The sequence below is a fragment of the Uranotaenia lowii genome, chromosome 2 (assembly GCF_029784155.1).
Source record: "Uranotaenia lowii strain MFRU-FL chromosome 2, ASM2978415v1, whole genome shotgun sequence".
Taxonomy (NCBI): Eukaryota; Metazoa; Arthropoda; class Insecta; order Diptera; family Culicidae; genus Uranotaenia; species Uranotaenia lowii.
The window spans coordinates 46,712,907-46,737,509 of NC_073692.1; the positions used below are offsets into that span (position 1 = coordinate 46,712,907).

A 24,603-nucleotide genomic window follows, 5' to 3' on the forward strand; every position below is an offset into this window, starting at 1 on the left:
CGAGTGCGGGCGATGCTAAAAACGTTGTGATTCTATACTAAGCAATTTCAGCAAAAAAAAAGAAAAACGGACAGTATCTGGACAAATATTAGCAAAATGTCACTTGAAACTTTATTTTTTCGTCGATGCATATCAAATTGTGTTCAATGCTTCTCAAAATTTTGTTGAAAATAATTCTGAAAAAAACGTTTTCGGACCAGAAAATGAAAACTTATTATTACCTAATTAGGCTGGAACAAATGTCAATTTCTTCTTTTGTCACCCTCCCCCCCCCCCTTCGAAACTTGAAAAAACCCGAAGGGGGAAATAAATAAAGTTTGAAGTAATTTGTAAGTAATTTAAGAAGATGGATGTTATTTCACCTTTTGTTTTCTTGATTTGATTATTATTCGGTAAAAAATTACATAATTTACAAGTTTTGTGCAACGATATAGTATGCATTTTTTTTTGCATACAAGCTTCTCTGCAAGTTATTCCAATTTATTTGTTTTTCGCATTATTTTTTATTGCCCCCCTCCCGATGTTCCAACACCGAGTGACAAAAGAAGGCCTTAGAGTTTTTTGGTAAATCTAGCAAATATTGTGAATAAATCTGGGCGCAAACTGGGCAGTTTTAAATAAAATCCGGGCAAGACCCATCTATGTTAATAAATATATGAAATTGATTGATAAAATTCAGAAAAAATAATTTAATTTAAAACCAATTCTTTTTTTAGGATTTTTTGTTGATATTGTTCGGTGAAATAAATGACTATATGCTTTGTTCTTTCACGTTTCGATTTATTATTACTTTTCAATCATCTTCAGATATTAATTTCTATTCCCCTATCTATCCGCATGGGGCCACAGAAATAGAGGAGTCTTTTTTTGTGGCCCCATGCGGATATATAGGAACACTTGTGTTAGAATTAAAAAAAGAACATTCGAAAAGATTAATCTAGAGCTGAATGTCAGGTTGAACATCTGGGATTTTTTTTATTATAGTAATAATAATCTTTTTCATTCCATTGAAGTTATTTGAACGTTTTATTTTTATTCAACAGTTCTAGCGTAACATTTAAAAAGGGCGAAACTGCCAAATGTAAACAAATCGAGTTAACGGTCATTCCGGATTTACGCAGTTGCACTTTACCTAATAAACGCGTTAAAATCGCTTAAAACTTTCAAAAAATTGATAAAATTTAAATGGGCGAAACTTCATGTTGATGCATTTTCGTTGGAACGTGAAGTTACGCCTATTCAAAATGGGGTTAATTTTTCTATTCGTGTAGGGCCAATAGGCGTAACTGAGTTGACCGTGTGTGACAAAACGGCCTAATTAGTTTTTGCGTGTGAGACCAATGGGCGTATCAGAACTTCAAAACCAAAACAAAAACGGCCGATCAATTGGGCGAAACTTGCATGCGTAATTGAAATCGAAAACATAAAAAGGCGAAACTCGAAAATCTCGGAAATTTAGTGAAAAAAGTTAAAGATTTTGATAACCAACGAACAATAAGTGAATATAATGCACTCTTTTTGATTTTGTTGAATAAAAAGTGGTCGATTTTTTAAATAGGATTTGATTAGACGTTCCAAAATTTCCAACGCGATTTTCTCGTTTCGAGCTAACTGCTAGTTTCGCCCTTTTTAAATGTTACGCTAGAGTTGTGGAATAAAATAATTATGACTAGGCATTTGTTCATTATACTAGCATTTAGATTGAAGTTAAATTTATCTAAAATCCAAATGGTTTCATGTCACCCTAACCTGAGAGCAAACTCGACAACCTCACCGAAAGTTCCAAGGCAGCAGGTCTCAAAGTCAATGTCGGAAAGACCAAGTCGATGGAGGTCAACACAGGAAATCCCTCCAGTTTCATGGTAGCTGGGCAACAGGTTAAGAAAGTGGAGTGCTTCCAGTATCTTGGTAGCCAGATAACGCCTGATGGTGGTACCAGGAAAGACATCGAAACCCGGATCAGAAAGGCCCGATTTGCGTTTGAGAGTCTTCGAAACATCTGGCGGTCACGCCAGATCTCTCTACGAACAAAAATCCGAATCTTCAACTCAAACGTCAAATCCGTATTGCTGTACGGGTGCGAAACTTGGTGCACATATGCGGTAACGACGCGAAAACTGCAAGTATTTGTAAACCGCTGCCTGCGGAATATCATCCGCGCTTGGTGGCCTGGCAACTGGATCTCGGATGAGGAACTACATCGCCGGTGTCATCATAGGGCGCTAGAAATCGAGATTCGGGAAAGTAAGTGGAGATGGATTGGGCACACGCTGCGAAGAGATGAAAACGAGATTTGCAGAGAGGCGCTAGATTGGAATCCAGAAGGTCATCGAAGAAGAGGCAGACCCAGAAACTCGTGGCGGCGAAGCCTAGCCGCTGAAATCCGAACTGTCGACGAGAATCTTGACTGGGACCAAGTGAAGACGCTGACTCCGGATCGTCAACAGTGGAGGTCTTTTACCACGGCCCTATGCACCGGAGGATCGGCGCGGGATCATTCAGTAAGTAAATAAGTAATTAATTCAGAAGTGCACTTGGAAAATGCTTGGCAATTGACTTTCATACAAACTGTTCAAGACATATTCCAAGTTGAAAGCGAAACGGAGTTCGTATGGCAGCAGCTAAACAATAAAACAACACCGGAATTCAAGAACATTGGGTTTTTTCGATTTCCAGCGGATGAAGACCTGCAAGTTGCATGGAAAAAGCTCTGTGAATTCCCAGATCATTTCGAAATTACAGCTAGTTGTCGAGTGTGCAACGTAAGTAAAAATCGTTGAAACATAAGGAGCTAACTAAATATTTGCGAAAAACAGTTTCACTTTCTGCAGGAGGATGTATATTTTGCTCGGCAAAGGAAAAATTATGCGGCGATGTATGGCAGTCCCAGAGCAAAATTGACTAGCAGCAGGACAAACTCTTTTCGGCAGTAGTTTGCAAAAAAATCCCATCTTTATCAATCCTATCAATAATCAATAAAATAATTGGCGGTCATAAAAACATTGAAATTGTAATGAATTTACTTACTGTAATCGAGCAAAGGGATAAAAACAGTTACAAACATTTTGCTGTTTTGAAAACACAATGAGCACCATACTCGCATTTTATTTTTCTTCGCAGACTGAATTAGACAGGTCATTTGTTCGCTTACAATGACACTGACAGCTCATCGCTATTTCAATTTTGACATTGGCGTCACTCTTCTTATAGGCACTCTAATTTAAATCAGTGAACTCGTACTTTTTCCGTCAAGGTTGTGTCAATATTTCGAGATTTTGAATGGATTTCTTTCAAGAGTAACTATCAGCAGTTATCTGTTTTAGCATTTGTATTTTTTCCATTATTTCACAAAATAGCTTTATTTACCTACTCTGCTGTATATATTTATGTAGTTTATATAAATATGTATCGTTTTGTAAATTACCGTTGATAAAATTTGTGTTAAATCGTAGTCAATATTCTGCTGCAAAAAAAAAACAAGACAAAAAGCGCTGCGTGCTATTTCTTCTTTCGAAGGTTCGTATTGTAGTGACTAATGAAAAACAACAATCGATTGGATTAATCTGAGCCAGTCTGGATTAGTGCGGAGAGTTAGTTAGGATTTCACACCCAAAATATAATGACTCTTCTTAATAACTCCTGCTCTCTTCGGACAATTTTACACCTACAATCTGGCAGTTGAGTACTATAACAGTTTCGATAATTATTTTGTTACATGTATGTAAGCACTGAGTTTAGAATAAAATAGGAACAAGCTCTAAGTACGTGTCGAAGTACTTCTTTTAAGTTTCGCGTTTTGCGGGGGCAGGAAATCATTAAATGTGGTTAAATAAATCGGTTCGATTCGCATATTTCGATGAAAACAAGTTAGTATCAATTCAAATATTTCGAGGTTCGTCTCGTTTTTCGACTTGTCATGTTTTAATTTTCTCCTGTTTCTTCTCGCTGATTTCATCTCGATTGATTGTGTCTCTTCGATTCGTTTCCTAGATAGTGGATTGTTTGTTTCCAAAAATTTCGAGATCTTTGTTAGTACTAGTATACACGTTTTTTTTCTTACACCTAAGTCTATAATCGTTTTTTTCAATTTTTTTCCTTTTCGAACAAAAAAGCAGACGTAACATCCCTGAAATGGTACGCATAATTCATCAAACGCGTCAATCTGAGACTTGTGTTTTGATTTCATAAATTTCATTCAAATTTGCCACACAAACAATTAGCTAAACTACACGATAATCTGAGCAGGGCGGAATCTCACCGGTGATGCTTTTTGGACGATCTGAAAGAAAGAGAGAGAGAGAAAAAGAGCACCGAATAATGAATCAAAAATAGTACCATTAGCTAATTACATAACTGATAAGAGTTAGTGTTAACAAAAATACACAAATAAACCAAAACTTCCACCACAGATCGAGCGTCATTAGAAAAACTGGAGGCGCAATTAAGTCGTGATTGGGAGGCAGTTAGAAACACGGGATTTTTTTTTAAAGGATTAATAAACCGGATCGATTGGCGTTAGCAAAAATATGGTGGTCAGTTATTGCTGATAGTTCAGCATCTAAATATTTTACAAACAAATCGACTACAATCGAAAGTAGTTTTATGGGTTCGTTATTCCCCTTCTAGTGGGAAGAAAGCACCAATAAGTTTTCTGTGAATCCGATGAAGGCCATCGATATTGGTAGAAACCAGATTAAACTAGTGCCTTCTTCATCCGGATTCATCTTTTTTAGATTGATAATAAACTTATAAACATCTGATTGCAAAACAAGCTTTTAGCAACTAAGCTTAAAGTTACAATTCAACTTAGTTCAACAAATACCTAGTAAGTATACAAAAATTTTAAGTTCAGAAAGTCTTCCATCCAGGAGTCAGTGTTGCCAGTTCCAAGATTTCTAATGCGATTCGTCAATTTTCACCACGTATTTTTAGTTTTTATGATCATCTTTCTTATAAATTCGTTTTTAAAGAATTTAATTTTTCTATGCATGTATTACAGGGACTGACAGGGAGAGATTATTAGCCATTGTTGAGGCATATGATCTGTTACAATAATAGCCGTAATTTTTCTCTGAACAGCGCAATCGCGAATTATAGGGAGATCGTTTGCTGAATCGATTATCACCATATTAAATCATCCGTTTCACATTGATTTGAATCCGTTCTTTGTTAAACGATGCAATTTCTCAGACGGTCTACCTACGATGCATCTTAGATGCATCGCTCCATTCTTCTTACTATATAAGACACCTTATCAGCTTGTGAAGATTAGCGAGAACTATAAAACTATTATCAGTATCAGCATGATAAGTCAGAATTTCAGAGGCAGACATGGCAGATGCGCAATATGGCCCGTAATCAGCTGTCTATAGTTGTGATTACTTAGTTCCGAGAATTATGCAAAAACAGGTGGCGCAATATGCAAGAAAAATGTCTGATTTTAAGAAAATTTAAAATAAACTGAACGCATTTGAAGGGATTATTCTCTTCAATATTGGATTGTACAAACCAAACAATGTTAAGGATATTAAAAGATTTTCTACGATTCAAAAATGCACCCAGAAAGAAGGTTTCAATTAATGCCTATTTCAATGTGTAATGATGACTGCATCGAGAGTAACCCTCTCGATCCGCGAATCTTCCCGGGCACGATTGCTGGCGGCACCACCTGGCTGGCTTGGAACATCTCGCTGTCTGGTGGCCCTCTTCCTGGTGGTACTCTGGCCGCTGTGTGCTCCACTTGCTAACCGCAAGTAAAATACTTGAGAGTATCTATCACGAACTAACTCGAAACTTTCCGAACCAGACGTATCTGTGCCCATACTTACTTACTTAATGATCCCGCGTCGATCCTCCGGTGCATAGGGCCGTGGTAAAAGACCTCCACTGTTGACGATCCGGAGTCAGCGTCTTCACCTGGTCCCAGTCAAGATTTTCGTCGACAGTTCGGATTTCAGTGGCTGGGCTTCGCCGCCACGAGTTTCTGGGTCTGCCTCTTCTTCGATGTCCTTCTGGATTCCAATCTAGCGCCCCTCTTCAAATCTCGTTTTCATCTTTCTGCAGCGTGTGCCCAATCCATCTCCACTTACGTTCCCGAATCTCGATTTCTAGCGCCCTTTGATGACACCGGCGATGTAGTTCCTCATTCGAGATCCAGTTGCCAGGCCACCAAGCGCGGATGATATTCCGCAAATACTTGCTTGTTTTCGCGTCGTTACCACATGTGTGCACCAAGTTTCGCACCCGTACAGCAATACGGATTTGACGTTTGAGCTGAAGATTCGAATTTTCGTTCGTAGAGAGATCTGGCGTGACCGCCAGATGTTTCGGAGACTCGCAAACGCAAATCGGGCCTTTCTGATCCGAGTTTCGATGTCTTTCCTGGTACCACCATCAGGCGTTATCTGGCTACCAAGATACTGGAAGCACTCCACTTTCTCAACTTGTTGCCCAGCTACCATGAAACTGGAGGGATTTCCTGCGTTGATCTCCATCGGGTTGGTCTTTCCGACATTGACTTTGAGATCTGTTGCCCGGGAACTTTCGTTGGGGTCGTCGAGTTTGCTCTGCATATCCGATTGTGTTTGGGCGAGCAAAACAACATCGTCAGCCAGGTTAAAGTCGTTCAGTTGCTCCATTGTTGAAGGATTCCTCGGCAATCCCTGGTTCGGTGCACAGTCGATCGATCCAGTCAGAATCTCATCCATTACGATGAGAAAAAGCAGCGGTGACAAAATACATCCTTGTCTCACTCCAGCAGTTACCGGGATTGGTTCGGACAAGACACCGTCGAGCAAGACCTTGTACGAAAATGCCTCGTATTGTGCTTTGGGACCCCTCGTCGCCTTAGAGCCGCCCATATGTTTTCGTGGTTAAGTCGGTCAAATGCTTTTTCGAAATCAACGAACACCAGCAGAAGAGAGTCCTTGAATTCGTTGATTTGTTCCAGTATGAATCCAGCTTGTTGCCGTCGGAGTGTAGCGTCGATTTTCTCCTGGATCCTGTTCAAGATCACTTTGCAGAGTACTTTGAGGGTTGTACAGATCAACGTTATGCCTCGCCAGTTAGCGCACTCTGTCAGCCAACACACAGTAACACAGATTAAGCCAATTAGCATTAGGAAGTTTTATTATGGTTTAATTATGGCATTTTTTTGTTTTATGACGGTTTACATATGGTCATGCAAAATGCTTTTGTTTTTGTTTCGACCATATGTTTTCAGATAGTTTTGAAAACGCTAATAAAACTTTTATTAACCAGACTGTTTTAGTTATTTTGAAAGAGTTATGAATGCACTGTTTAAACTATAATAAAACACCAACTTAGAAGTTTGCTCCAAGCTTTCTTTTGCATGTTCTATAATAGCACTCAGTGTATGATTATTAAATCGCCATAAAACTTAGTGACAATTCCCAATCAAGATGTCAAAACAGGACACGTTCAGGTTAGATAGCACATATTTGATTTGGAGTTCCCATTTTTACACATTTTTGATAAGTTATGTGTGTTGGTTTTGAGTTAAAATAAAAAAAAAAATCTAAAAATCTTTGAAAACTTTAAATTACCGGAAGTGATATGAATATCTTTACAATATGAGTATTGAGTGAAAGGGCCCTAATGCAGTGGTCGGCAACCTTTTAAGTCAAAGAGCCAAAACCATGAAATTTTCAATATTTTAAAGTTTGAAAGAGCCACATTAAATTTTTCTTTTGTTTTAATTAAAAAAAAAAAACAATATAAATCAATCAATATATAAATTTTAATGCGTTGGCAAATAACGGGTAAAGAAAATAAAATCCATATCAAGCTTAAATGAATACTTTTCATGATTTTGGAGTGAATTATTTGAACATATAAACATAAGCAAAATATTTATAACGTCTTCGGCAATGAATAGCTTTTAAAATAACATAGTAAAGGGAGATAAATTTTCTTAAAATTAGGCCGGAACAAATTTCAAATCCTTCTGTGTAAAAAACAAATAAATTGGAATAAATTTCACGAAAGCTTGTATACAACAAAGTTGTATACAATATTATTGCATGAAACCTAAAAAACAAGTAATGTTTTATCGAAAAATTCAATAAAATCAAGAATACAAAAGGTGAAATAACTTCCATCTTCCAAAACTTGATTTTTTCGTTTTGTAATCTTTTGAATTCTTGAATTTTTTTTTCGAAATTTACATTAAATACTTCAAAATTTATTTATTTCCCCCTTCGGGTTTCTGGAAATTTCCAAGGGGGGGGGGGGGAGGGGGGTTTTCAAAGCAAGAAACTGATAAGTGTTCCAGCCTTATCAATCGTTTTTATGATATTTCCTCGGTTCTAGCTCATCCTTTCAAAATAAGAATGAGGCTAAATTCAACTGAAATTTGTGTAGCCGAATTTTAATCTTCAAAATTTTGCTTCTGCCTACATATGTCATTTCCAATTTGAAACTTTCTAAATTCATGACGTCACGCGAACGTGTCTTCAAAATTTTCTGCATCTGGAAAATTAAAAATCTCACATTATGACACATGTGATTCTTCAGTATTGTGCGTCCAATTGAATAAAGTATGAAACTCAGTACATTGTAGAATATTAATCAACGTTTGCTAAAGCTTAGATGTCGGGAAAAAAGTGGTTTAATCAGTATAAATAGGCAATAATATGATTTTGTAGCCTACATTGAAAAGTCGTAACATATAATAAAGAAACAGTGATCAGATCAGATCAAGGATACTTTTAAAGTTTTGAAACCAAAATTATGAAAATAAATCAATGGTGATTTACTGCTAATCAAAAATGAAAATAATATGTTATTTTACTTTATAGTTAATGAAAATTTGTTTGCTTTTGGCAAATCTTGGCTGCAGACATAACACTTGAAATTTGGAATGTGTTTAAAGACTCAAATGTTTATTTTTTTAAATACATACGATTTCATTATAAAAAAAAACTGCATCCTGCATCGGGGGATAAACATAAATTAAGTGATTGATTACAAGTATTTAGCTTGTGTTTGAGTTTTCTTATAGTTTTTAAGAATTGAAATTTTCATTGATTCTCAAGACTGATTCGAGGTTGAATAGGTGACAAACTTTTATTTATAATTCTAGTTTCTTTTTGGTACGTGTCCAGGTTGGACAAATCTGGACATTAGGTTTCAAAATTTCAAACGCATAAACGGGCATAAGCCGGGCAAATCCATCCAAAAGAAAGGTATTTGCCATGAAAAAGGTATTCCCTCAAATTTCAACTCTACATTAAAAATTATAAATTCTTAATCAAGTTTTGATGACTGAATTTTGACTTAAAACTGACCTCGAAACCTCGAAAACTAATCTCAGTTCAGAATTCTGCCAAAGTACATTTTTAGTAAGATTAAACCCATTTCGGAGAATCTGGTTATATATTTCCAAAATCATATAAGTATCTCTGTTTTTGGATCCTGTATCAAGTTTAGGTTTCTAGATTTTCGGTTCGAATCATCATTAGAAATTAGACATGAAAAGCTGAAAAGCTTCAAATTTGAATTTGCATTTTTTTTTTGGAAATTCGATTTATGAATTTATTAAATCAAAGGCATTTTAAATATTTAGATAACAATTTTCGAATATGAAAAAATGAAACAAGAAACCATCATATCTCGAGCTCAGATTAAAAGATCTTAAATTTCATTTTTATGCAGAATTTAAGCTTTAAAACAGCGATTCATAGTTGAAAAATCAGAATAATATCTTTTAAGATTCATATTTTTAATTCAGTTTTACAAGTTGGGTCTAAAATAAATCATCGAACTCATAAATCCAGATTGAAACCCAGAAAATAAGAGCTTCAATTCTAGATTCATGATTGTGGGCTATGAAAGAAATTTAAATGCATGGCTCAAATTGAGAATTCTGATCTGGAGTTTGGAATCAGAAATCGTTTTTTTTTTTGTACATTTCAGAAATCGTTTTGAATTTCGAAAATATTTTTCAAAATTCAAATTTTGAAGGCAGATGAAATTTTTTTTAAAGAATTGATATTAAAAATTGCGATTCCGATTCAGCTCGTAAATTGTGATGACTATTGCGTCGTGGAATTCAAATAGCAAAAGATTGCAAACTTATAAATTTTTTTTTGTTACCTCAATACCAAAGTTTCAAATGATTAATTGAAGTAAGATTATTTACACAATTCAGCGGAAAAATACAAAGAAGAATTTATACATTGAAGTTATACATTAGAATTATCGTTTTTAATTCAAATAAAAAGGATAGGATTGAGGTAGCCTTTCAAATATTTTTTATGTTGTTACGCCTTAAAGTTGTAAATAATTTTCGAAATGGTTGATTAATTTAAATACGATTTTGGACATTTCAACTGAGCATTTTTCAAAGAGGGCAAAAAAAATAAGTGCTCAAAATATGAAACTTGATGAGGGTTACGTTGTTTAATAACAAAGCAGAGGCTGTCTAAGAACCATTTTTTCGTAAAAAAGAGACTATAATTTTCATGTAAGCAGCAGTTCAACTATTGTGTGCGATTGATTAAAAAATATACAAGCTTCTGGAATTTTGGAAATCCGTGTTCCACATAACAAGATTAAATTTTTCGGCATAGCTCGATTTTAAAATATTTTATTCAACAAAAATTTAACATATGATAGTGAGCTAAAGAGCCGCAGCTTTACATCAAAAGAGCAGCATGCGGCCCGCGAGCCGCAGGTTGCCGACCTATGCTCTAATGGTAGGAAAAAAAATTGTTGCTTGACGCCATCATTAATCCCAGATGGCGGCTCCTGCTTTTATTTTTAAAGCTGTAAATTACTGAAAATATATTGAAACCTTCACAATATGGTTATTGGGTGACAGTGATTAAGAGTTGAAGTCAAATTTCGTTGTCCGTCGCCATCTTAAATTCCAAGATGGCGGCTACAACTCAACTTGAATATGACTGAAAATCGCATAAAACCCTTACTATATGGGTATTAGTTGAAAGAGATCAACTGCTAGAGTTGAATTTCGTTATCTGATGCCATCTTAAAATCCAAGATGGCGGCTTCCGCTGAACTTTAAAATGTAGTAAATAACTTAAAATCGCATAAAACCCAGCAATATTGGTATTGTTTTAAAAGGGCTAAACGAGTAGAAGTCGAATTTTGCTATCAGACGCCATCTTGATATTCGAAATTTCGGCTTTCGATAAACTTTAAAAATGCTATACATCATTGAATATCGCATGAAACCTCCAAAATATGGGTATTCATGGGACAGTGATTTATAGTATTTTCAAGCTGAGCGGTAGCCGCCTTCCAAGCCGGCTTTCAAGATGGCGTCGGACAACGAAATTCGACTTATAATCGTGTAGCCCTTTCACCCAATACCCCGTATTGTGGATGTATCATAAGATTTTTAGTTATTTACAGCTTTGAAAAGAAAAGCGAAAGCCACCATCTTGCATTGATGATGGCGTCAAATAGCGAAATTCAACTTCCTCTAGTTTAGTCCTTTCACTCATTACCCATAATGTGGTGATTTCAAGCGGTTTTCAGTGATTAAAATCTTTTTTAAGTTCAGTGGAAGCCACCATATTGGATTTAAATATGGCGATTGATAGCAAACTTCGACTCCTACTCGTTTGATCCTTTCACCCAATACCCTCATTGTGAGAGTTTCATGCGATTTTCAGTAATTAAAGGCATTTTAAAGTTCAGTGGAAGCCGCTTTTTGTCATTTTCGTCATTTTTTTCATTTATGTCATTTTTGTCATTTTTGTCATTTTTGTCATTTTTGTCATTTTTGTCATTTTTGTCATTTTTGTCATTTTTGTCATTTTTGTCATTTTTGTCATTTTTGTCATTTTTGTCATTTTTGTCATTTTTGTCATTTTTGTCATTTTTGTCATTTTTGTCATTTTTGTCATTTTTGTCATTTTTGTCATTTTTGTCATTTTTGTCATTTTTGTCATTTTTGTCATTTTTGTCATTTTTGTCATTTTTGTCATTTTTGTCATTTTTGTCATTTTTGTCATTTTTGTCATTTTTGTCATTTTTGTCATTTTTGTCATTTTTGTCATTTTTGTCATTTTTGTCATTTTTGTCATTTTTGTCATTTTTGTCATTTTTGTCATTTTTGTCATTTTTGTCATTTTTGTCATTTTTGTCATTTTTGTCATTTTTGTCATTTTTGTCATTTTTGTCATTTTTGTCATTTTTGTCATTTTTGTCATTTTTGTCATTTTTGTCATTTTTGTCATTTTTGTCATTTTTGTCATTTTTGTCATTTTTGTCATTTTTGTCATTTTTGTCATTTTTGTCATTTTTGTCATTTTTGTCATTTTTGTCATTTTTGTCATTTTTGTCATTTTTGTCATTTTTGTCATTTTTGTCATTTTTGTCATTTTTGTCATTTTTGTCATTTTTGTCATTTTTGTCATTTTTGTCATTTTTGTCATTTTTGTCATTTTTGTCATTTTTGTCATTTGTGTCATTTTTGTCATTTTTGTCATTTTTGTCATTTTTGTCATTTTTGTCATTTTTGTCATTTTTGTCATTTTTGTCATTTTTGTCATTTTTGTCATTTTTGTCATTTTTGTCATTTTTGTCATTTTTGTCATTTTTGTCATTTTTGTCATTTTTGTCATTTTTGTCATTTTTGTCATTTTTGTCATTTTTGTCATTTTTGTCATTTTTGTCATTTTTGTCATTTTTGTCATTTTTGTCATTTTTGTCATTTTTGTCATTTTTGTCATTTTTGTCATTTTTGTCATTTTTGTCATTTTTGTCATTTTTGTCATTTTTGTCATTTTTGTCATTTTTGTCATTTTTGTCATTTTTGTCATTTTTGTCATTTTTGTCATTTTTGTCATTTTTGTCATTTTTGTCATTTTTGTCATTTTTGTCATTTTTGTCATTTTTGTCATTTTTGTCATTTTTGTCATTTTTGTCATTTTTGTCATTTTTGTCATTTTTGTCATTTTTGTCATTTTTGTCATTTTTGTCATTTTTGTCATTTTTGTCATTTTTGTCATTTTTGTCATTTTTGTCATTTTTGTCATTTTTGTCATTTTTGTCATTTTTGTCATTTTTGTCATTTTTGTCATTTTTGTCATTTTTGTCATTTTTGTCATTTTTGTCATTTTTGTCATTTTTGTCATTTTTGTCATTTTTGTCATTTTTGTCATTTTTGTCATTTTTGTCATTTTTGTCATTTTTGTCATTTTTGTCATTTTTGTCATTTTTGTCATTTTTGTCATTTTTGTCATTTTTGTCATTTTTGTCATTTTTGTCATTTTTGTCATTTTTGTCATTTTTGTCATTTTTGTCATTTTTGTCATTTTTGTCATTTTTGTCATTTTTGTCATTTTTGTCATTTTTGTCATTTTTGTCATTTTTGTCATTTTTGTCATTTTTGTCATTTTTGTCATTTTTGTCATTTTTGTCATTTTTGTCATTTTTGTCATTTTTGTCATTTTTGTCATTTTTGTCATTTTTGTCATTTTTGTCATTTTTGTCATTTTTGTCATTTTTGTCATTTTTGACATTTTTGTCATTTTTGTTTTTTTTTCTCATTTTTGTTATTTTTTGTCATTTTTGTCAGTTTTATCAATTTTTGTCATTTTTGTTTTTTTTTAATTTTATTTTCAATCTTGTCATTTTTGTTATTTTGTCATTTCTGTTATATTTGGCATTTTTGTTATTTTCATGGTTTCAATCATTTTGTCACTTTGACAATAAATGAATTATTAAACTCTTAGTCTATATCTTTTTTCATTAAATAACCGGAGTGAACTTTTACGATTTAATTTAATACTGTTTCCTTTAATTTTTAAACTGTAGAGACAGTTCCAAATGGTTAAAAATATGGTCCGTTAATTTTTGCCATTGAAACACGTTTTATGAAACGGAGAAAAAACATTAATTGGTTGGCTGATTCTCTAAACGAAGCTTTTCTGACTGAAATAGAGGAAAAGTAGGATGAAACTGAGGCCACTCTGAGACTGCCGTTTAATGGCTTCCGAAAAATTATGTCGACCATTTAAATGCGGATTTTGTTCAATGAAACCATTTAAATTCGAGACGAAAAATCAAATAAACTTCAACCGAATAAAACGAGTGGGTCTCGTCTGTTGACTTTTTGTTGTTGATAAAATAATGGAGTTTGTTTTACTTTCGCGGCTCTGATTGCTTTCATAAAGTGTATCGATACATATGTTACTATGTGCCCGACATCCCCTATAGACGGAATTCCGTAATGAGTAATAAATCACTCGGATCTGGTCCCGGTGAGTGAACATAAGAGCCCGCTCATCGTTGAAGGAATAAAATTGCCGAGTTTACTACGTTGTCAAAACTCTGGAGCTTTATCTAATAAAATATAATCGAAAAGATGATTAAGCTGCTGGAAACCCACCTAGCGCACATAGGAAACATACACTTTGCGCTGGAACGTTTCTGGAAGTTGACGGAATCGTCTCGTACCGATAAAATCTTCTTGGGTTCCAAAAGGTTAAAATTGAAGCATCGGAATCCTTAACAGCGAATCGGACAAAGTGTAAAAGTGTGGCAAAAAAAATGAAGTATTCTTCAAAATTAGGTTTAAAAATCTGTGAAATCTTTAACAAATAGGTAAGTAAATCTTACAATTTGGAGTTTCAAAATTGAAAAAAAAAGAAAAAAAAATCAGGGAGCAGGTCACGTACCCAGTCACGATTAGTGATCACTTTCATCTTCTTCAATCAGGAGAAGGATATTGCCGTCAAACAAGGCGTCGAAATGCATCCTACCGGTAGACATCAGTCAGTCAGTCAGTCAGTCAGTCAGGCCATTCATCGCCTGCAAACTCATTCATTATCAGCTTTAAGCGTTTCGCTGGCGAATTAATTGATTGCACTTTTCAACAATTTAGTGCACAGCCTTATCATTGTAAGTGCAATTGAACCACATTGTAGCCCAGACAGACACAGCTGCTGCAACTAGACGAGATGATAAAGGAGCCGATTCTTCTGATGAGTTAAAGCTAGTTGAGCTGATGCGGTAATCAATTATTGGTTTTCCTGAACGGTACCTAACCCCTTTTTTTCCTGTGGGATGACCTTTCGGCACCGAGCTGACATTTGCGCGGATTGTGAAATACTTACTGCGCAGATGATTGACCATCAGGTTTTGACTAGAGGGGTTTAGTTTAGGCAAGAGTGGCTCAAAATATTATGAGAAAGAAAAAAATTTAGAAGGTTATTAGCGAAATTTGAACTAAATGAGATCATTGAAATAGGCAGAAAGGATATTGGACCGATGCACACAGGAGTTTTTTTTTGCCAAAAAACCTGACCAAAAGTCAAAATTTAAAAATAAAGTATTACCATGAATTTTATCAAATTTTCGAAGGTGATGGAAAGTATAAGAGAAATATGAGCTATCAAAGAAAGAAAGAACATAAGCCGTCAATATTATGAATTGCCGGCAGGACTTGAACCCGCAATCTCCGCTTCAGTACAACGGCGCGTTATCCAATTTCACCACGGTGATTGCGGTGATCGGGGTGATCAACCCCCCCCCCCCCCCCCAAGCGTCAAATTTTTCCACTCCGTGGCACAGTGGGGCAGACCTGACCAATCGATGGTCAAAACCTCAAAACTTTTTTAAATGAAATTCTATTGGTTTGAAGTCTTCTGGAAAGTTCTTCATCTGATCGAAATCTTTAATTTGATGTAATTTTTTCTCATCTGGATGTTGTGATATTTGATCTAGATAACTTGGTTAACTCACAAGAATGGGGGGTCCCCATGCAAATGTTACCTGAATATCTACAAAACTCTTGAATAAATAATGCAAATGGGCCCAAATTTGTCTTGACAAAGAAATGGATGTTATTTTGAGTTTGAGACCAATCTCTTTTCTGGAAGAAAGAGATTTCATAGGAATGATACCAAATTTCTGCATTAAAAAAAAACTAACCAAGCAACCAGAAAAGATCTAACAACTGGTAGGAACCTGACAAGGAACAAATCAAGCAAACTGAACCAAATTGAACCGAATTTGACCTCTGAGGATTTCGGGGTACGACAAATCGTTTATTATGTTGGCTTAAAACTCATTCCATCTATGAAACGAATACTTCCATACAAATTAAATATGAAAAATATGAACGGAATTTTGTTCTAAGTGTCATGTCAGTGTGATCAGTGGTAACAGAACAAATAAGTTCAGATAATATAGCCAAAAAACTCATATTGGTACCTTATATAAGTAGCTAATGGATCAAGTAGGCTGTTACTCAATATGACAGCAAAAAACATGTTTTTTTTAAATATCCAGACATTCAGTGTGTAAATAATTTCTATTTTATTTTTGAGTAAAACTTTAAGATCTCTACATTTTATAGAAAAAAATGTTGAATAAAAAATTAAGTTAGTTAACAGATAGGTACTTAACATCTGACCGAAAAGGATTTGAGAAGGTTATAGCAAGTTTGATGGATCTCATCAATACTGGTCACCTTAACGTTAGCACTTTGTGAGTTCTTCCAACCGTTTGCCTTTGTACTTTGAGTGTTGCCAATTCTTCATTGTTGCTTTTTCTATTGTAACTTGTGAGCGGGAAAAGTTGTAATGGTAGATGACCCAATATTGTACTTTCCTTATCACATAGACTCTCGAGAAGTGAAGATGTATTTTATGTATTTGTAAATTGTTAGAAAATAAAATGTTTGCGTTACTCCAATATATTTTCGACACTGTGGTTCAGTTTAATGAAGCTGAGGAAACACCCATCCCGTCTACAAATCCTGAAAATTAACCCTGGACAAAACAAAGTTCATAATCCAAAGAATCTTACATGCTTGCCTGTTGATAAATATAACTTTTAAAAACCAAATTAGTATTATAAAACTAAGTTTTGAAAAAAAATTAAATATAAAATTTTTAAATTCGATTGAGTTCAAATTTTTCTAGCAAAAACCATTATCAAAAGCAATTCCACAAGTACGAAAATTGTCCAAAACATGTTTCACCAAAACGTGAATAACTTTTAAATAGGCAAAAAGTGGCAGCTAGTTTTTGTTTTGTTGGATAACTGAGACTTCCATTTAAATGTTCGAGTGGAAATGAGAGTGGGGTAACGTGGGGTAACATGTTTTCCAGATGTCCCAATATGATGAAAATTCGTAATTTTTTAACGTTATACGTTTATGCTCGTAAAAAAAATTACGATTTTTTTCAATTCTCCAACCTCAAATAAATAAATTTCATATCATTCTGAACACATCCATGTTTTTTTTCTATTTCTTCAAGAAATAAAATTTTAGTGGAGTATTGAAAATATGTTTTTGTTTTTGCAACTTCTCCTACGTAGATAATTGTATGAAACAACGAATTTTAAGTTTTTTCGAGCGGACACAAAATTTAGCATGTGGTTGCTCTGTAAGTCTCCTATTGTGCGTTATCGTTCGATCGATGGCTAGGTAGATTTCTTATTTTCGTTTTGTGCGCAAGTTCCAACTGGATTGAGTTGTCGCCTACGGTCAACGGTCAGAAATCTTGGCCTAACTATTTTCGGTTATTTGAACGATGTTTTGTAAATGATTTTTTATAGCCGAATTATTTTTATTATTTAAGAAGAGAAATCACCGTGAATTTGTTTTATGAAATTAATTTGCGGCTTTATCGGTGAGGGTTAAAGAGTTGAAATGAAAAACGGATAGAATATCAGAAGAAAGCCATATCTCAGTCATCTTATGACATATTGCATTTCTTTTGATCTCATTCTAAAGTCGATGAGTAAAATCTTCTCCGAGACACGAAAGCCACAACTGTGGTAAAATGTCTATAATAAATAAAAAAAAAAATCTTCTTCGTGTGTTATTGGCAAAATGTATATGTTAATTTAATATGACTTCAACTTGGCTTAGAGTTGGAAAATTTTGCAAAAAAACGCACTTTATATTTAAACCCGATCAGTTTAGGGTTAGGTGAACCGAATCTAAAATTCGTGTTGCATTTAAATCTTTTTTCAAAAAAATTAAAAATAGTTGGGGCTCATAGTTTGGGGTTTAGTGTATCGACAAAAAGTTTGGAATCATGCGAAACATGTAATTTAATTTCGTGCGTATCTCTGTCATCAAACAACGTATCGCTAATATGATAAGTTATCTTTAATGCTCATGAGTTGTTTTCGCTTTTTGGATATTTAGTGAAAATGTTTTTTTCAGAATAACTTCGTTAAAACTTTAGCTATAGTTAGATCGTTTTTTGATAATGTTCACCAAATCGTCGGTATGTTCAAAAAATATCTGCAAACTTGTTTCGACCATAACTTTATTATCTTACGAGTTATTGCATATCGGTTTGGCTCCATGTTTGATGGATCAACATATCTCGATTCTTTTTTAGAAGTAAAAAAATACTTGAGCTTTTAAGTGTTGAATTGCCTTTTGGGCCGTTCAGATACCACGTGGACAAAAAAAAAATGAGATTTTTACTTCTTTCTCCCTCTCCGTGCACAAGTGCGGATATTTTGCAACCCCTACCCCCTTCCCCAGATGCCCACATGAACAGATTCGATTTTTGTTTTTGCTTACATCCAATACTACATTTCCATTTCTTGATTTATTTTTCATTGCAAGTGCCAATTTTTGCAGAATGCATTTCGAAAGCCCATATTTTTTTCTGAATTAAAGATACCAAAACTGACCAGACAATTTCAATTTAAAGAAAACCTTTAAATTACAGAATTTTTTTCATAATAGTTAATTATTTTGGAACGTTTTAAAAAAAATTAGCTTTGATTGTATTTGCCTCGACGTAGCAAAAACGATCGATTTTGATTTATTGATATAAAACGATTCTTCATAATTCAAACTATATTTGGCAATTTTTCAGATATTTGGAATTTTAGTTGACATACTTTTACGTTTGAAAAAGAAATAAAAATTTAAGATAAATATATGGTAAATGGCCAAACACATCTAATTAAAAATGTGTTTTCTCGAAATAAGTTTCTTTTTTTTCTTTTCAAAGCTTATTTACTGTAATATTTTACGTCTTTCATTAGCTTTTATGTACTTATACACCTTTGGCTCGAGGGGCCTCATACATTTTGAGCCGTTGTCACAATTAAACAATCTTTAATTTAAACTAGTATTACGAAACTTCAAAAAGCGATTTTCTCGAAACATGCCAACCAGTTCATACGACCTGTTCAATACTGATCAAAAACATTTTTTTTCCCAGTTTGGTTTTGACAGTTCTCTTTGGTAAGTTTAGAGACATCTGGTGGTCCAGCCAAAAAACAGAAATTGGTTAAAAACCGTCGTTGGAAATTTTACACAAGTTTCATAGGCTAGCTTGTACGTCTGTTCTCTGTGGTATGATGCCAATTGGACATTCTTTGAAACTAGTCTGCATAAATGCTAGGCCGAATTGTTTTTAGTACAAATGACAGTTAGGCCGAATGATCTTGAGGCCGAATACTTTTAACCCAGCAAACATAAAATCGCATTAAAAATGTTAACTCGAGTAATTGAAAACGTTTCTGCGAATCGTAATTCCAACTAACCAAATAAAAGGTCGTAAAAATGGTTACTCGAAGTCGGATTAAATGGTTTAAATCGGATATGATACAAAGTCCGCCATGTTTGCAGCTTTTGAAAATGATTCTGTTCCTTTTTTTTCTCCCACGTGGGTCAAGTGGGAGACCTGCGACCATCAGTGCAACCATATTGCTGAAAAACAGATGGTGTATTTGCAAGAATTGCCCAATGACAGAGGCATCAAATATTGTCGCTGGCAACGGTTCGCATGAGTTGAGAGAAAAAACTTGTCCTCTCTTGCATTCTTTCAGTATGTATGAATATGGTGTCGAATATCGTCCAAATTGTATACTCTTATCGCTTTAGCCAGAAGTTGAAAAAAAAAAATATCTATAATGCCTCCACATTGGTAGGTTAATGCTGTTTTTTCGAGTTTCTCACGATCATTCGACAATGTATATGAATCGTATAACAAAGTGGTTGAGAAATATATGTACCTACAAAAATGTTTGCTGGGAAAGGCCCCCAGAACCGATATTTTCCGTACTTGAAGCTTTGCTTGAAGGTTTCAGATTGTAACTTTTTTGAGTCTTCAGCTGCACCTTTTTTCAGCTGCACCCTTAAAGTCTAGAATGAAAAGCTTTTTTTTTTTAATTCTATAGCTCTTATTGAGAAATAGACCAAAAGTGAAAAATGATTTAAAGTCAATATTCTGCAAAGATCATTTGTTTTTTTTTGTTATGGAATGTCGAAGTATGAAAAGAGAAAACAATGCTTTTGAGAAATTTTTGAGATTGCCCAGTTTTTGGATATTTGATACATTATTTAGGAAAGGTTCGGTCCGGCCCGGTTTACCGGATTTGGTAAAAAATGCCTTAATTTATACAAGTTTTTCGTTAAATTAAACCAAACATTTAGAAAAGTGTTACTTTATTTTTATATTTTCGAGTCCAAAAACGAAATTTTTCGAAAAAGTTTATCAAAATTATCTTAAAAAATAAAGTTTCAAGCGTTTTTCTTGTTGATTTTTGTTGAATAATTTTCAAATTTTTGACCAATTTTTTCCGGATATTTCCCGGTTTTTCGATTGAAAATTTTGAAATCAAATACCTGGATTTGGCCAGGTTTTTAGACCAAATAACCCGCATTTTATCCGCCCCAGATGCGTGCGCGAAATATTCTGGCAACCTTACACCATACTATAGATACAGTTTTGCTTTGGAACTTATAACTAATCGTTTATTAGGGTCTAACGAGATTTGCAATAAACTTCGAAGCATACATGAAATTTATATTATTTTGATGGTGAATTTTTAATTAAAGGAAAACAAAATTGTTAAAAAATAACACAAAAAAATGCAAATGTTCAATTGTAAAATTAAGGTTCCTATTAAATCGATTATCAGGATTTTTCATGTTATCTTAATTTTGGTACTTAACATTTGCAATTTTGCCTTGGTATTTGGTATTTGCTTTCAAACTTATTTTTGCATTTATTTTTATTTAGCCAAGGTTTTATATTGTTAAAGAGCTACGATTTTCAGAAAAACGAATTGCTTCATATTTTAACTTCACTGTTTTCTTTTTGTGAAAATCAACAAACCATTTTTCCGAGTTTAAAATTTTTATTTTTATTTATTACTAGCTGATCCCGTACGAACTTCGTTTCGCTTTAAATCATTGGTACGTCAAAATGAATTTAGAAAATGAATTCGAAACATTCTTTCGACAATTTTGGGAAAAAAAATTCAACAGTGTTTAAAGTCGCTACTATTATTATTACTTGAAATTCAAATTAAACAGTTGATTAGCTTTTTATTAAAATTTATGTGAGAGTGTTTTCTTCTCGATCGATTGCAAAATCTAGACATTATGGCAGAAACATGTACTATTTGTTTATGTGCACGACTCTTTTGCTTGACCTTCACTCTGAAATTGGTATCAATTAACTGCTTCCAACAAAATTATTGCACAAAACACTGAACATTCGATGAAACCCTCTTTTTCTGTCCTATGGCCCGAAATTCGATAATTGAAACCAATTTAACGTTCCTCAAAACTCCCTTGTGCCATTTTTTCTTTTCAAATTATATGTAAAATAATGTCAGGAACTTGAAAACAGTGAACAGTGAATATAGACGCCGCTTTCGCCGAGTCAATTGCTCATAGTTTATAACCCTCATCTGAACATTTTCATCTCAATCCGATGCATGATCACGACAATATCGCGAAAACAGTGAGCAACTAACATGGACGGCCTTTTTTTTGACAACGATTCAAAACTTGACACCTGAAATCAATTATCTTTTCTGTTAAACTCCCATGTGTCAATTTTCATTACATTTCTATGCTCAATCAAGAGAATATTGTAAAAACAGTGAACAGATAATAACCCCTTTTGCCGACCCCTGAGTCAAGATTTGAAACCTGAAAGCAAAAGAGCGTCCCTAAAAACTCCTATGCGGCAATTTTCATCTCAATCCAATGTAGAATAACGTCAATATCGCAAAAACATTAAAGTTGGGTATGGACGACTCCTTCAGCCGACTTCTGATCCGCAATTCGAAACTTGAAATCGATTGCTCGTCCCTCAAAACACTCATGTGCTAATTTTCATCACAATACGATCTATAATAACGCCAATATCGCAAAAATATTAATCAGTAGATATGGACGACCCCTTTGGCCGACCCCTGACCCTAAGTTTGATAACTGCAATCGATTGCTCGTCTCTCAAAACACTCATGTGCTAATTTTCATCACAATCCGATGTATAATAACGCCAATATCGCAAAAACATTAATCAGTGGATATGGACGACCCCTTTGGCCGACCTCAAACCTTGAATTTGATAACTGCAATCGATTGCTCGTCTCTCAAAACACTCATGTGCAAATTTTCATCACAATCCGATGTATAATAACGCCAATATCGCAGAAACATTAATCAGTGGATATGGACGACCCCTTTGGCCGACCCCTGACCCTAAGTTTGATAACTGCAATCGATTGCTCGTCTCTCAAAACACTCATGTGCAAATTTTCATCACAATCCGATGTATAATAACGCCAATATCGCAGAAACATTAATCAGTGGATATGGACGACCCCTTTGGCCGACCCCTGACCCTAAATTTGATAACTGTAATCGATTGCTCGTCTTTCAAAACACTCATGTGCAAATTTTCATCACAATCCGACGGAAAATAACGTCAATAACGTGAAAACAATATTTGTCTTGTATGGACGACCCCCTTCAGAAGGGGTCGTCCAAAAATCTAACAACATTTTTCATCATTCCTGGTCCTAATGAGCATCCATGCCAAATTTCAGATCTCTAGCTCTTAAGACGGCTGAGTCTATAGAGGACAAACAAACAAACAAACAAACAAACAAACATACAGATAATTGCTTTTTATATATATAGATTTATTTTTATTTTGTTTTGTTTTGCTACAATAGTCAAGCAGTCAATTCAATTTGCAGCTTATTAATTTTTGATGATCAAATTTAGGTTCATGGGTGCTGAAATTGAAATGAGATGAAAAATAGTATTTATACATTTCGTTTGCATCTAGTTTTCATTATATGAAAATTGAAAAATTCGAACACAACTTTTGCTGGTTTTTATTTATTTATGCCTTAGTCGTTTCAATTGGTCAATTCTTACTGGGACAAACAATAAGAAACTTTCATGATTTGAGTTTAAAAAAAAAGTTCAAGTAGATTACAACATTTTACTACGCTAACGAACTCGGATGGTTTTTTTCTAATTATTTATAATCTGTTTAATTTTTCTGATTCACCACTTAGCGTCTCTATATTAATTTTCTTTTATTTTCACCAATATAAGAAATATTCAGCGCCCAATTTTACATTAAAAATATGAAATTCACGATTTTTTGTAAACTCGTGTTATTGAAACTAGTTTACAAAAAAAAATCGTGAATTTCATTGACCGACTCAAATTTTTAATGTAAAGTTGGGCGCTGAATCCGAAAATAAAATTCAAAAAAATCTCAGTGAAACAATTTTTGATTTATGTTCCTAATGTAAAATTTTAGAACAAATACAAAAATACCTCGGATTGCATAACATAGATTTGAAATCTATTTTTTGCATGATGAAGGTGAATAATTTGGCTATCGATCAGCAGATTGATCATTCTTGCGAATGATCAACGGTATTGTTGATGTTAGTAAATTTATGAGACTAAAAATGATAAAAGATGCATTTTTTTAATGAAAATTTTGTTGTATCGAGAGTTTTGTTTGTAAATATCAATTCAAAACAAAGATTTCAAGTTGTCGAAATGCGTTGAAAATTGAAGAGGTTATGGTTATTTTACTAAAACTGGCAATGTGGATACGTTAGAAAATCATACTAAAAAAAATAACATCATTCAATAAAAAGGGACCTCTACATTTCGATATCTACATAGTTCAAATTTTTTTAAAAACGAACACAAACACACACAGGATCTCAATGAAATTTGATGTTTGAACTTAACTCTTAGCATACAACTTTCGAGGATATGATCAACCCACAGACAGTGTACTATGTATGCTGTGACCGGGATTCGATCTCATGCGTGTTGGCTTGGAAGACTTGGAGGCTATCCTCTAACCCACGGGCTGCTTAAAACTTATTAAAAAAGATTTGTATGGCAACTTCAAACTTTGTAGAAATCGGTTCAGTAGTTTCTTAGGTTTATCTCGCGTCACGCGAGACATGAGGCCCTCAGACCCAAAGGTGTGTAAGTGACAAAATGGGCTATTTTGAGGTAATGATGCCTAAAGATTCTTCATATTTCAAACTATATTTTTTTATTTTTTTTTTATTTTTAGAATTTTATTTACATTCTTTTACATTTAAAAAAAATAAAATTCTCGAAAAATATATGGAAAATGGTCAAACAGAACAATTTAAAAGCGTGTTTTTTTAAGCTTTTAAACACTCATACTCCTTTGGCTTCAGGGACCTCATATAGTTAGAGATCTGGCGTTCCCAATTATTTCTCGCGCTGGCTCTTAGTGGAACTTAAACCCACGCTAGGTCTTTGAGTGTTTATTGAACTATTTACAAAATTTTTTGAAGCTTTTAAGA

General features: G+C 33.7%; 1 protein-coding gene across 2 annotated transcripts in view; it reads right to left on the reverse strand.

Moving 5' to 3' along the window:
- Nucleotides 1–3,310: 3,310 nt before the first annotated feature.
- The window catches only part of LOC129743966 (serine-rich adhesin for platelets-like), a 274,223-nt gene continuing 252,930 nt past the window's right edge, over nt 3,311–24,603 (reverse strand). For both annotated transcript variants that reach the window (XR_008736758.1, XM_055736227.1), the window contains one exon: nt 3,311–4,279. Coding sequence is in view for 1 of the 2 variants with exons in the window: in XM_055736227.1 (XP_055592202.1) it covers nt 4,255–4,279 (25 nt within the window). In the remaining variant the exon portion in view is untranslated. The remainder of the gene's footprint in view (nt 4,280–24,603) is intronic.